Source organism: Tachysurus vachellii, chromosome 21, assembly GCF_030014155.1.
Source record: "Tachysurus vachellii isolate PV-2020 chromosome 21, HZAU_Pvac_v1, whole genome shotgun sequence".
In the NCBI taxonomy this organism is placed as follows: domain Eukaryota; kingdom Metazoa; phylum Chordata; class Actinopteri; order Siluriformes; family Bagridae; genus Tachysurus; species Tachysurus vachellii.
The window spans coordinates 6,094,929-6,108,906 of NC_083480.1; the positions used below are offsets into that span (position 1 = coordinate 6,094,929).

Genomic DNA, 13,978 nt, shown 5'->3' on the forward strand with positions numbered 1-13,978 from the left:
TACAACAACCTCCTCATCCATTGTAAGACCTTATATTTGACTATATCAGACTGGGTAAGTATTTATAATCACACCCTCCAGTGTCACCCAAATGAGGATGAGGTTCCCTTCTGAGTCTGGTTCCTCTCAAGGTTTCCTCCTTTTCCATCTTAGGGACTTTGTCCTTGAAACAGTCGCCTCAGTCACCTCAGGCTCGTTCATTAGAGATAAATACAAACATTTAAATATAAGTCTAATATTAATCTTGAATTTTTGTTTTATATTAATCTTTGTATAATATTAAAATGTTTGTGTCGTGTTTCTTATGTTCTGTAAAGCTGCTTTGAGACAATGTCCATTGTTAAAAGCGCTAGAGAAATACATTTCAATTGAATTGAATTGAACTATTACTGTGATGTCATGGGGCAAAAGACTTGTGGTATTTAGACAAGAAAAGATTTCATATCGTGCCCCTATACTCTGTATCATGTGATATGTATGTTTGTAATGTTGGCTGTACCTGTGCTAGGAAACCTACAGTAGGTGCTAGCTGCACCTTAAGATAGCAGGGTTTCCGCGGGGTCATAAAAAGTCATAAATTTAACAGTAAGAATTTAAGGCCATAAAAAGACATAAAAATGTCCGGATTTTCCATACAAGGTCATAAAAAACATTTAGCCACGTCTTAAATTGATATGCTCATCCATTAATTTGTTCTTCAATCAAAATGCGCTCGCGGCGGCAATAGCATTCATTTGTTTCGCCTGTTGTAGTTCTGTATGAGGAATCTTGGTGGTATCACACTGGTATCACAGCGTTCCAGAACTACAAGGTCCATGCGGCAGCATACAGACTTGTCGGAAGGACTTTCACAGAAACCCACGCGAACTCCGAACATACTGTATCATACTGAGTCACTGCTTAGTTTAATTGAAATCATCCTGGCTATCACAATGGGAAAATGTACCTTTAATGATCTGTGGCTCGAAGACAGTGCGTTTAGTAGCTGGCTCAAGCCCGTCGCTAACAATCGGTATCAAGCCTATTGCACTCTGTGTAAGAAGACGTTGGAGCTGTCTAGTTTAGGCATAAAAGCCTTGAAGTCGCATGCAAAGACGGAAAAGCATATCGTTGCTGTAAAAGGCCTGCAGCGGGTGCAGGCGATCCGTCAGTTTTGTCCGGCTCCGTCACTAACGTTACCCGGTCCAAGTATAGCGCGGGATTCCGTTTCTGTCGTAATTCGTGTAGGTCATAAATTCAAATCATAATGGTCATAAAAAGGTCTTAAAAAGTCTTAAATTTGACTGATTAAACCCTGCAGAAACCCTGAGATAGCAAGGCAGGAGGGGGTTAAACAGCAGGCTGAGGTCTGGATTCATTTGTACCATTTCCATCAGAAAGCATCCAGAAGGCATACGCTGCTGCAGAGCTCAGTTTCACTTTTCTGAATTTGCCATTTTAGGTCTAACTTCTGGACTGTGGTCTATTTGCTAGATTCAGGTTCAAGTGCACTTTTATAAATTTGCTCAGGTTAAGCATTTCAGCCAAAGGTATTAGCAATATCCAGCTAACTTAATATTATCTAATGTATAATATGACTTCCTCAAGCATACCATGAGCTTGCCCACTAACTTGAAAACAGTATGATTATTAAATGTGCCTCTGATAATCATTTCAGAACTGTAGAAACCCATTTGGTCCTGCACAATTACTGTACCATTGAAGCTGAATCATACTTGCAACCATGTGCTTTAAACTAGCATCTTCTGTAGCTCTTTCTCTTGGCTTGGCAATGGTTTGGCTGGGGACTGTAGTTGAAAACATGTTGGTTTCTTATAGTGCCTGGAATTTATTTACTGTTAGCTTCAGGCTAAGTTGTCAATTTTTGGGTTTTGTAACATCCATAGCTGAAAGAGTAGGAAAAAGTTTGATCCAATGTTTGCGCAAGTTCATATGATCACTTCTTCTTTCCACAGCTCATGCTCCCCTGTTTCTCAAAGATGATGTAGATGTTCGGAGGTTGATGTCACCAGAGGTAGAGGTCACCAGAAACATACAGTTCAATACAGTTCAGGGGTCAATATCATAATTCGTTCACTTAGCTGACATTCACTGTATTGTGCTATTCAGTTGCAAGCTCACTTCTGTGATATTAAATCTGCTTAAACTGTATAATTAGAACCAAACATGGGAATGACTGCTGTTCCCAGGCTCCTTAGTGATGTCCAGCAAACCCTTGGGTCTTTAAATGTGAAGGGAACTCTGCAGGTATCAGTTGGAGAAATTTATACAGGTCTGTCACCATTATTGATTTAAAGGGGGCCTTTAGTTTCTCCTTAGGTGAAGAATTTTCATAAGTGGCACCATCTTGGCAACCTGGAAGCAGCAACTAGTTTATATTTGAGTTGATCATATGGAAGGTTTGTAGAGGAAGTGGTCTGTAGTCAGCATTTTACTGATGTTTAGTTAGAGCGGTTGGGAATTCCTTAGGATCTGTGGTTGTTCAGATTCCTGAACTAAATGAGATGTTCACCCACTGGATAATTTTGGGTTGGGGTACTCTGGGAGAAGTTGCGTCATTGTGCTGAATGTGCTCTCTGGATCTCACAGGGGTTGTGATAAATGTTCCAGACAGAACAGATTTTACAGTATTATTATTCTCCCTAGAAACATCAGATTGACATGATAAAGTATCATCTTATAGTTCTTCAAACCTGGTGCAGTATTCCCTATTAATGTGCTGTCGAATGTGTTAATAACCGCAAGAAACACTTTGGTCATTAATAAAAGGTTCCCATATGTTTCATTTTAAAATAATTTTCTAGCTCCTAAAGGACGACACAGTAACGCTTTGGTCATTAATAATCTGTTTCCCTTTATTTTTTATGAACAACTACTCATTCGCTCCATTTTATTCCTTAGATATTTACCTATTATGGAGCTGAACTGTAAAGTGTGACCAAGACAGTTATTTATCAGTCTGCCATTTCTTTAAGCACCTCATTTATAATGAATTGGAAAATAAAAAAAATTAAGCCCACAGAAACTTACATGAGATTTAATTCAGTGACCTGACGGCGTGATGAAAACACGTTTCCTGCTTGGAAGATTCTCTAAAGCATATCACATTAATACCATTGCACAGATCTAGCTGTGTGAATATTCTAATGATATACAGAGGCCAACATCTTTCTTCAGGACATGTGGAGATCCAATGGCAGAGAAAGTGTTTGACCTCTAACTCGTAAGCTCTTGAATCTTTACTTGAACTTTTCTTTCACATATTGCGTTGTAGAGTAACAGTTTTGTGGATTGAAAGTCTTTGAGCCTGACTGCTGGAGAAGAAACTGCCCCTGGTAGCAGATTCCAAGGATAGTATGGTTCCTAGGACTTAGTTCTTTAGAATTCCTTCACTATGTCCAGGCTTTCAGTCTACATGAACATTTTGCTAGTAGGCTATTAACCTCCTTTGTCTTGAAATTGTGGTGTTGTATCATAGTAGACATGTGAATCCTAGCTTAACGATACCGTAGAAGAAGACTGACGCGTGTGCAGATGGGCTTTTCTTGCGTCTTGCTAGTGCATAGGGGTACATTCACCCAATATGTAAATATTACATGGTAGTTAGGAGGGTAACAGAGGACGTTTTTTTTTAGTTGTATGGTCATTTCCTTATCAGTTCCTGAGTATGAATAGGCACTAGAATAACAAACTATAGCCAACAAAGTCAGTATTTAGGAGAGTAGAACTTCTCCTTGTCACACCCAGAGTCATAAATTATCAGGGAAAAGACAAGAATGAAGGTTTTATTTCACCGGTTCATGCTTGGTAGCCTAACTAGCTAAGAAATCAAACAAAGCCTCTTTGTATCTTGTGTGCAAATCTTTGTTGAATAATGTTGTGCCAAACCTGTTGATAATCCTTCCTACTGAACATTCATCATTTGTTACCATGCTTTATATACCACCAGCGATTGAATTGAGTCATTGTTTCTCCAGGCTTGGGAGCATATCAAATGAGATGTTAAGTGCTTTAAGAATAACACGTTTGAATGATTCTATTTGTAGAGTGCTTTTGGGGCTTGATGAAGTGAACTCATGGACATGCAGGACAGAGGCTTGGCTATGACATTGATGAACTAGCCTTTTGAATTTGGAGGACTAAGATATTATTGCCTGCTAATTAACCCCATAAATGCTTCTTTGATGAACAGGAATTGGCTGGGTCCTGCAATTGATTAAAAAAAGCTCTAAGAGTAGATGTTTGCACGAAACTGTCTTGTTCATTTAAATTGCGTATCTTAAAATAAAATAAAATCTGCAGATTGTAATTAATGTGTAATTTGTTTAGAATATCTATCATCTTAACATCTTGTCATTCAACACCTTCTGGACACCCCAGCATTTAATTTTACAAGCTAAAGATTTTTCCTCTTGTGTTTACATTCTTGTGAGGAATTTGGGTCTTGCATGATTTAACTCAATCGATGTAAATATGGAAGCTTAGACATTTTCCTTACCACTTAGACGCTGACGTCTAAGTGAAGTAGCCAAAACAACATCATTTGAAAATAAGTCTTAATTTAAAACTGATATATGAGATGTGATTAAAAAGCGTGTTATAGTAGATAGTAAGTTATAGTAATCTTGATATCCTCGTAGACTAAACACCATTCGTGTTGTCATATTACATGGGATTTGCTCAGTTTAATGGGTTCACAAATTGGATCACAAATTTGTAATTTATTACTGCAGCAGGACAAGGCCTTAGATCCAAGATTTCAGGGCAATGTTTACACATGCTTTTAGCCAAGGCTGGTCCAGGGATATTCTGGGCCTGTTATCTTGGGCTGCCTCTACATGAGTCGGAAAGTGTGAAGAGGCGGTGTGTATTAATGCACAGTCTTTCTTTAAAAGTGCCATATCACCGAGAAGCATTTATCTTTTATTTGTAGAATGGATTTTATTTTTAAAGAGGGGGAGGAGGCTTGTGGAAGGAGACCTTCACAAGCCTTAATTGAATCTTGACTTGTGACCTCTCATCTTTCAGCAAAGTATCCTGACCGTTACTGTTTTCAAGTCATAGTGCTGATCTACTGTCAAAATAATTCCCCAAGTAATTCCTGACCATACCTTTTCCAGAAGAAACAACAGTATGAAGTTCAGAAGAAGCCAGGTTTTGTCTGTCTTATCTAACAACACAGACTCTCCATCAGCTCAGTGCTGTATTTCACTATTGGAGACAGAGCAAGAAAAAAAAAAAATGCAAAAATGCAGTTTTTCTATTCAGAGTTCTTGATAAAGGGAAAAAAAAATCACAAATGTTATATTTCATGCAGTGTTTTGGCTTTTTGTCTTCGAAATTTTTTAAGCTAAAAATCAAGTTAAATAATTGTATGACTTGAAGTGGCTTTGCATATATAAAGTAAGAAGGAAATTAGAAACATGCATGCGAACCTGACAAATTAGCTTGTAAACATAAACATGCCGCGTGGGTGTGTGGGTGTGTGGGTGTGTGTGTGGTGGAGTGCACGGGAAGCCACAGCAGGCCATGAACTGGAGGCAGGGCTACCACAAAAGCCCAGGGTCAGAGAGCTTGTAAAATGATCCTTATACTTTGAGAACATCCTCTGTGCTGGGGTCCTTCTCTGCCTCGTGCACTCTCTCTCTCTCTCTCTCTCTCTCACTCTCTCTCTCTCTCTCTCTCTCTCTCTCACTCTCTCTCTCTCTCTCTCTCTCTCTCTCTCACTCTCTCTCTGTATGTGTGTCTGTGTGTGTGTCTCTCTCTCTCTCTCTCTCTCTCTCTCTCTCACTCTCTCTCTGTATGTGTGTCTGTGTGTGTGTCTCTCTCTCTCTCTCTCTCTCTCTCTCTCTCTCACATACACACACACACAAACACAAGCACACACACACATTCCTTTCCAGTCACTCTGAGGGGCAGGCACAGAGCGTGCTAGAAGCCTAAAGCAAAGAATCCTGCACAGTCGCTTGGTCACAGACAGAACTGAGTTCGCAGAACATGACAGAGAGTGCGAGCGCACCAGGGGAGGTCTGACGGCACAGTTGCATCTCTTTATGGACTCCCGGCTTCAGAACCTCAACCACACAATGCTTATGTAATACCTGTCAATGCATACCACATGCACAAATCTTTTTAAGACAGTGCTTTTTTCTTCAAGAGGATACACTAGACAAGAGCTCTGAGAAGAGTGAGGATACAACCTGACCAGCAATGTTCTCCACAAGTTCTTTCATAAGGAGGTCCCATATGGACATTGCATATCTTGAACCACTGGACACTTTAACAGGCTTCTGATTCAGGACTAGTTAAAACAATAAGATAAAACCAGAGGAATCCTCTAAAAGTTCTGCTTGACAGCTCTGTATCTCAGATCGTTTTCCTGGTGCTGACATGCTCTGGTGGACACTTACCTATCGCTACCTGGGTTTAGCAGCTCTGCTGGTGGCGGCTAGTTGTATTGGAGGTGAGCAGAAGAAAGGAGGAGATGAAGGATCACGAAGCTCCTCTGGGAAGGCCAGCAGCACAGGCAGCAGCACAGGAGGTTCCTCTAGCCGCAGATACCACCGGCTCCAGCATGGTCAGTGTACCTACACCTTCATCCTTCCAGAAGGCGACGGAAATGCAGGTGCATCCTGCCGCGAGATGAAAGCAGGCACTCAGTACAATGCAAACTCACTTCAGAGAGATGCTCCACCACCTGAAGCTGACTTCTCGAACCAGAAGATTCAACAGCTGGAGCACATCATGGAGAACTACACACAGTGGTTACAGAAGGTAAAGCTGCTTCAACACCTTTTCTCTGTGGTAACATTTTATCTGGCCATGTTTCTAACAAATTAGCAGCTCCGTGTATGTAAACAAATGAACGGACACAGATGCCTAGTTCCAGAAATCTATTACGGGAAAGTATAAAATAGATGATTCTGCAAACTCTACTTCTCAGAAGAAAAGGCTTCATGTGAGCAACTTCTGTTTTAGAAGAAATGTAACCAAAGCCTTCATTCCATTTAAGTGCATTCAAGTCTTGCAAATGACTGCACTTTTGTAGCTTGTACATAAACTTAAAGCGTTTGTGAAAGTGAACAAATGGTGTGCCATGCTTTGACAAGCATTGTAATCGATTATTTTTAAATAGCAGTAGTGTTGTGATTCAAACTGTCAGACCCCCTGATTTATACCTATACTACTGAGCTTGCATCTGCTCCATGTGTCTCACGGCAGGATCACAGTGGTGATTCGCTTGAATAGTGCCTGATTTCACAGATGTCTAGGTAGACTCCACACGTTGCACGTCTGCCAGTTAGTCAGTCACCCAGGAAACTGTTTGTATACTTACTGTGTCTCTAATGACAGGAGGTGAAAGAGACCCACAGGAGGGCTCAGAGGAGGGCTCAGATCTTGAAAAATGTGGCTTTATTTTAAACCGACTGACTGCTTCATGAAAGTTACAATGAAATTCCACCATTGACTTTAAAAACAACATTCTATCATTTAAGATTTCAAGAATTACTGCTTAGAAACCAGCACACTAAAACATGCATACAAATGTTCAGAATCTGTTTAATGCCAAAGTGTGACCATTTGTGACATTTATTCAGGCCTCACAACCTAAAATCTGAATTATAGGATGGTTTAATAAGCACACTTTTAGACTTATTTTTATGTGTTTCAAGTACAAACATATGTTATGTTGTAGAATTTCTTATATATCAGACCTCCAAACTCCAGGAATAATATATTTTGCAAATAATAATAATAAGCAACAGTGGGTATCATCTCTGAGGGTGGGAAAATAAATAAACAAATGAACAATTAATGTAATAAAAAAAAAAAATAATAACAATAATAATAATAATAATAATAATAATAATAATAATAATAATAATAATAATAATAATAATAAAATAGTATTATTATTATATTCTTGCAAATAATAATAATAATAATAATAATAATAATAATGTTCATTTGTTTATTTATTTTTCCCACCCTCAGAGATGATACCCACTGTTGCTATCAGACACGCATATGATCTAGTCCAGTGTTTGTAGATACTTTGATTAATTGCTCTTAACATTATCAGCTATCACAGTCCTTCTCTGAAGCCATAGGTTTAACAGTAAACTACCCATCTTAGCAGCACAGTGCTAGTATATGTGTATGTTGTGTATATATTAAGAAGAATGTGTAAACACTGAAATGTAGGAGCTGCACTAGATGTTCATGGTGAAGCAATCAATGACTATATAATGCAGGCATGTTCTGATGTTCTTGTTTTAATCTTCTTGTTTAAAACTGAGCAGAAGCAGACGTTGAGTGCAGTGTGCATGGCATGGTGATTAATGACGAATTCATCTGAAATCCTTTAAATCCTTCAGTCATGTTAACATTTTTTATTTAAACTACATTCCTTTTTATTCAGTTTTAATATAACGACCTATTAATGTGATTTTGAATTTGATCATTCTGTGGTGTTCTTAGTAAATTCTAACGTATATATAAAGTATAACGTAAAGTATGTTTTATGTTGATTGCTTTTTTTTTCTTTTTTAAAGGAAATACGTCATCCGTTACTTAATTTGACATTATCTCGGAAACGTATACAGAGAATTTTAAAGCCCATTTTTAGGTAGATTTGAGGTTTCCATTAGTCCTTATCAGACTAAGTGACTGCGGATTGGATTCTACACTAATAAGAGACTTTACTTCAGCTGTAGGAGTGTGAGATCTTCTGAGAGCCAGCAGTGGTAATGCTATAATACCTCCTTACTGATAGTATGAGACACTAAAGGTCTTTTCCATTTTTCATTCGACCCATCTCTGACTTAAAACACACTCAGACATACAGAACATACACACCCAGCCTCATGACTGCCTTTATCTTTAAGTGCAGATTGTGTCACTCTACTCCTTTTCCTATACATAATCTGAAGGATACGTTTAAGCAAAAGGATCCTTGTAAAAGTTTCACCTCAGTGGAAGTGTTTGTCAGTGTTTAAATGTTATAAAAACGGCAGTAAGTTTTACACTCATTTGCATCTTTGTTTCTGCAAGTCTATTTCTCAGAAAATTGTTTAATGAGAGCAATTGCACAACTGCATGTTGTATTAGAGTAAGCTGAACCGCACTCCTGCTAATACAACCTAATTATACAAGTGGAACATGAGGATGCAGTTAACATATTTCAGTCAACATACTTAATCACACAAGATTAAGTGTCCCGGGCCAGTCTATCTATCTTAATCATGTACGACTTGACTGTTGCTGGATGGCCGAGGTGGTTCTAATACCTCTCAATCTCAAGCCTGATGAAAGGTAGCAGATAGTGGCCTGTCTGTGGCTGGATGTGGAAAGGAGGAATGGTTGGGGCTGACCATCAGAACTGAGCACATCACTTACTCTGTGGAATTCTGTCATGCTGGGGGGTGAAAAGCAGATCCTGATAACACGGCCCAGTCAAATGTGGCTTCTGTTTGTTCAAGGATTACTGTAGCACAAGGAATGACCTGAGACCGAAGACTTGATGATGATCTGCCATTTAGCACAGGAAACCCGCCTCTTAAAGACAGGGAGCGCTATTCCCTCTAACCTCCCACGTTTTTTTTTTTGTCTGCCAAACCCAAAGGTACACTGTGAACAAACTGGATTGTTCTTAAAATAGTATCCAAAACATACAGTAAAAGCCTGTAGTAAGTTTAGCCTTTGAAGCAAACAAGTCCAATTGAAGTTTATCTAAGCTAAAAGTATTCAGTGAGACACTCAAGCTTGGCTCAAGCTCCAGTTCGGCGAGAGTAAAGGCCACGAGGACATGTGGAAGTCCTTGTGGGAGTTTAAATGACAGATCTTTTCCAATCTGTCTTCCGAGAAAACATTTTAAAAATGCCTGTTTCTAAAAAGAAAGCCTTGCACTTTGAGCTCTTGATTTAAAATCCTAAATTTGAACCCTGACCATGTACAATTCACATTGTTCCGCTTCTCCCTAGACACAGGCAATGGCTGCTAGTGCAAAGACAAAAGGTTAATCCTAAAGCTAGACAAATGCCATCTCCCGGTTCTCCTTCATCGAGAACTTTTCGCTCTTTTCTCAATTGTCTTGAAGGCCACACAGCATGGTTGTAAAGCCAAAGCTAGACCAAGCTATTTTAGGGGTGACTTCCTTTGTATCAAAGTTTGTTTTTGCTGATAGTGCCGGCCAAAAGCAACAAACTGAGCAAGGCAGAACTGTCAGCCGCTCATGAGACTGAAGTGCTCTTCCTTCCTGTTTTTTAAGGAACCAGAATAGTGGCACATTCATCACAGAAGCAGTGAAATGTGTCTGTGCTTCACATTCAATCCCCACAGAAGGTGAAAGTAAAACAGAACCCTCTACTTAGCGTGTCAGGGGAATATCTAAGAAAATACGTGTGTAGCTTTGTCGAGCCCTTTCTAAATGCATGTGAAAATCAAAGCTAGGGATATACTGTATGTGTTCATGGTTTTTCTGGAAAAATATGGGGGCATATTTACATTTATGGCATTTAGCAGACACCCTTATCCAGAGTGACTTACAACTGAGCAACTGAGGGTTAAGGGCCTTGCTCAGGGGCCCAGCAGTGGCAGCTTGGTGGACCTGGGGTTCGAACCCATGACCTTCCGATCAGTAGCCCAACACCTTAACCACTGAGCTACCACATCCCATATTTAGAAAAAGTTTGTAAACCGGTAGACCGATACAGACTTTGTACAAAAATTATTTAGAATTTTATTTATCAATTGTTTTGCATACCTCTGAAGATGTTTTGGTGATTTATTATACTGCTGTAATCGGGTCAATCGAGTGCTCTAATCTGTAAACCGAGTAGGTTTCATGTGTCTTTCACTTTGCACCGAGCTTCAGACTTCTTCCAGTTTGTTTTCTGCACTTAAATAATTCTCGATCACTTAAATAAATTACTCACAAGTGTGCATTCTCTTCAGAATTGAATGGCAGTAACATTGCAGAAGTTACCTTTCACTTTTCTCTTATATCATGTTTGTTGAATAGACTGACAATGTTACTGAAATATTTTTGGCTTTCCTGCTTCCTCAGAGAATATTCACTTAAATTTTTAAGACGTATTAAAAACAAAGGGATAAAGTGAGAGAAAGGGTTTGTCTGGCTTTATCATACAGAATATAAGAATGATTCTAATATAAATGTTGTAATTTTCACTGAGACAGCTAGATGACACCATCGTAAACAGTTCGATTCTTTATTCTGAGCCGAACGGAAACGAAGGATATTGTTTTAGACAATTAAACACTGAGGATTTGGACTTGAACAGGATTTCTTAGCTTGATTGCATAGCATTTAGCCTATTTGGGCTGGAGATATACATTATGTAAGATTAACATCTCTAGGTATCTCACACATATTTTATTTTAATGTGGATCATTAAACTGTAACTAGAGCCATGTATAGTCTTCAATGTTTTCATGAATCATGTAATAGCAGGTATCTCTTATCTAATCTCTGTACAAATTCTGGGCAGCTACTTCAAATAGCGATCGGGGCTTCTATTCAGCAATGTTGCTGTTCTTCATCATCGCTCTTCTTTACTGCTAAAAAAGTTCATTTAGATGATCTAGGAGGTGTCAGAAATTATGTCACTGTATGATCATAATTGACCTTATTGTGACCTCAAGTCAAGCATAACTGTTCGAGTTCCCTCGTGAATTTATCTACATCCGATCTAAGTCTCAGGAAAACCTTCTAAGCCACTTGTTGCGTTCTTCTTTTACACGTGTTTTCTCCGCTTTATCAGAAATGGCACCATCTGTCACATATATTTATGTCACACATGTAAAAGGACTCTACAGGGAAAGGAGGCAGCTCTCATGAGCTGCTCTGAAGCTGAGTCCCAGGGCAGATGGGCTCATGCAGATGTTCAGCTCGAAGAGTCTGTCTTCATCTGCCTACACTCGAATTCTGGCCAGACGTTTCAGCAGGACCTTGTTTTACAGGATCTAAAATTCGGCTCCATCAACTTTTCCACAAATGTAAATCAAAAACTCACATTTCAGATGAAAAGGGGAAACCAAAGCCTCTCCGCTCAGTCAGCAGAGTCTCTAAAGAAAGACAGGCAGATAAATAATGTGCAAAAATGTAACCCTGCCAGTAGAAAGACATACTGTATAATGAGTTAGTAAAGGAGGAGGACAACAGTGGAATGAGCCTGTGAGTGTAAATGAGTGTATTTATGTACAATATGTACTATTTCAGAGCTTTGAGAGTCTTTAGCTTCCTTTTTGCCGTAGTCCACAAAGTGACAAAATCTCACTAATTTTTCAGACATGAATATCGCATTAGCATCATTATTATAAGCGTATGTTGAATCTGGAGAGAAGAAACATTTGCATAAAATGAAGTGATATTAGAAAAACAAGGTCACCTCTGTGGAGAAAGTCATTAGTCCCGTTTCTCAGAATTTCAATCAAATCAAATCAAATCAAAGTTTATTTATAGAGCACCTTTTAAAAACAGCAGGTGTTCACCAAAGTGCTGTACAAACAATATAAAATAAACAATAGAACTAAAAAGCATAAAATAATAATAATAAAATAAATAAATAAAAACTAAATAAAAGACTAATAAAAATGCAATAAATACAATAATAATTAGTAGCACACACTTAAAAAGAACTCTTAACAGATAACTCTCATACTGTGTTGTATGCTGCCCCATACAAATATGTTTTTAAATGTGATTTAAAAACAGCCAGTGACGGTGCCCGCCTAATGTACAAAGGCAAATTATTCCAGAGTTTGGGGGCCGCTACTGCAAAGGCACGGTCACCTCTGCTCTTTAGTTTTGCATTGGGGGATACTAAAAGCAGTTGCCCAGCAGACCTAAGTGCTCTGGACGGAGCATATGGCTTTAATAGATCTGAGAGGTATTTAGGACCAATGTTATTTAATGATTTAAAAACTAAAAGTAAAATCTTGAAATCAATTCTAAAATGAACGGGCAACCAATGAAGGGAAGCCAATATAGGTGTAATGTGTTCTCGTTTGCGTGTCCCCGTTAATAAACGTGCAGCTGCGTTTTGTACCCTCTGCAAACGTGCTAGAGATGCCTCACCAATGCCTACATAGAGACTATTACAATAGTCCAGTCGGGATGATATAAAAGCATGGATGACCCTCTCAAAATCAGTAAAAGATACAAATGACTTGACTTTAGACAATTGCCTTAACTGATAAAAACACGATTTAACTACCAAATTAATCTGTTTTTCTAGTTTAAAGTCACCGTCCATTAAAACCCCCAGGTTTTTAACAACAGGCTTCACAAATGACTTTAAGTCACCCAGATCTACATCAGGAGTACTAATGGTACCACCAGGTCGAAATAAAATGATTTCAGTTTTATCTTCATTACACTTTAAAAAGTTGGAGGCCATCCAGGCTTTAATATCTTCTTTAATCTTTAATATTTCAATTAAAGAAACTAAAGAGCAGCCGCTAACATGACGCAGTATGATGTGCTTTAATACAGAGTATAAAAAGGAAGAGCACTTGAATCCCTGGGAGGGACGACTTTATGTAGCCGTAGTCTTTATCCTTTATCCTTATAATGTCTCTGGTGATGAAGCACATTGTGTTTCTTTGGCTGACATTTTGGCTGACATGAGCTTTGGTGTTCTTCTCTCACACAAGCATCTTCGTTTTCGCTTGATGAAGTGTTCAGATTGTGTGTCCTGCTAGAATTACAGTTATATAACTATTCTCATGCTGAACCGCTATGTATTTTGCTCATTTTATTCACTTACCTTCCGGATTCTGGAAAAAAAAAATCTGAATTATCTGTTCATGCTACTTAACCTGCCTAGAAAATGAAGGCTCTTGGTGCGTGTCGGTAAGAATCCAGAGCTCCATACAACATGACATGGAGGTGCTTTGCTCCACCTAGAAACAGCATTTAAACAAGTATATTGACATGAATTGTTTTCTTTTATGA

General features: G+C 38.7%; 1 protein-coding gene across 2 annotated transcripts in view; it reads left to right on the top strand.

Annotated features, from left to right (window-relative positions):
- The first annotated feature begins 5,894 nt into the window (after positions 1-5,894).
- angpt1 (angiopoietin 1) overlaps positions 5,895-13,978 on the top strand; it is a 58,782-nt gene continuing 50,698 nt past the window's right edge. Inside the window, exon 1 of one of the 2 annotated variants that reach the window (XM_060857215.1) lies at positions 5,895-6,774. In XM_060857215.1, the coding sequence (XP_060713198.1) occupies positions 6,391-6,774 (384 nt within the window). In that variant the 5' untranslated portion in view covers positions 5,895-6,390. The remainder of the gene's footprint in view (positions 6,775-13,978) is intronic. The other variant, XM_060857216.1, reaches the window with a different exon arrangement.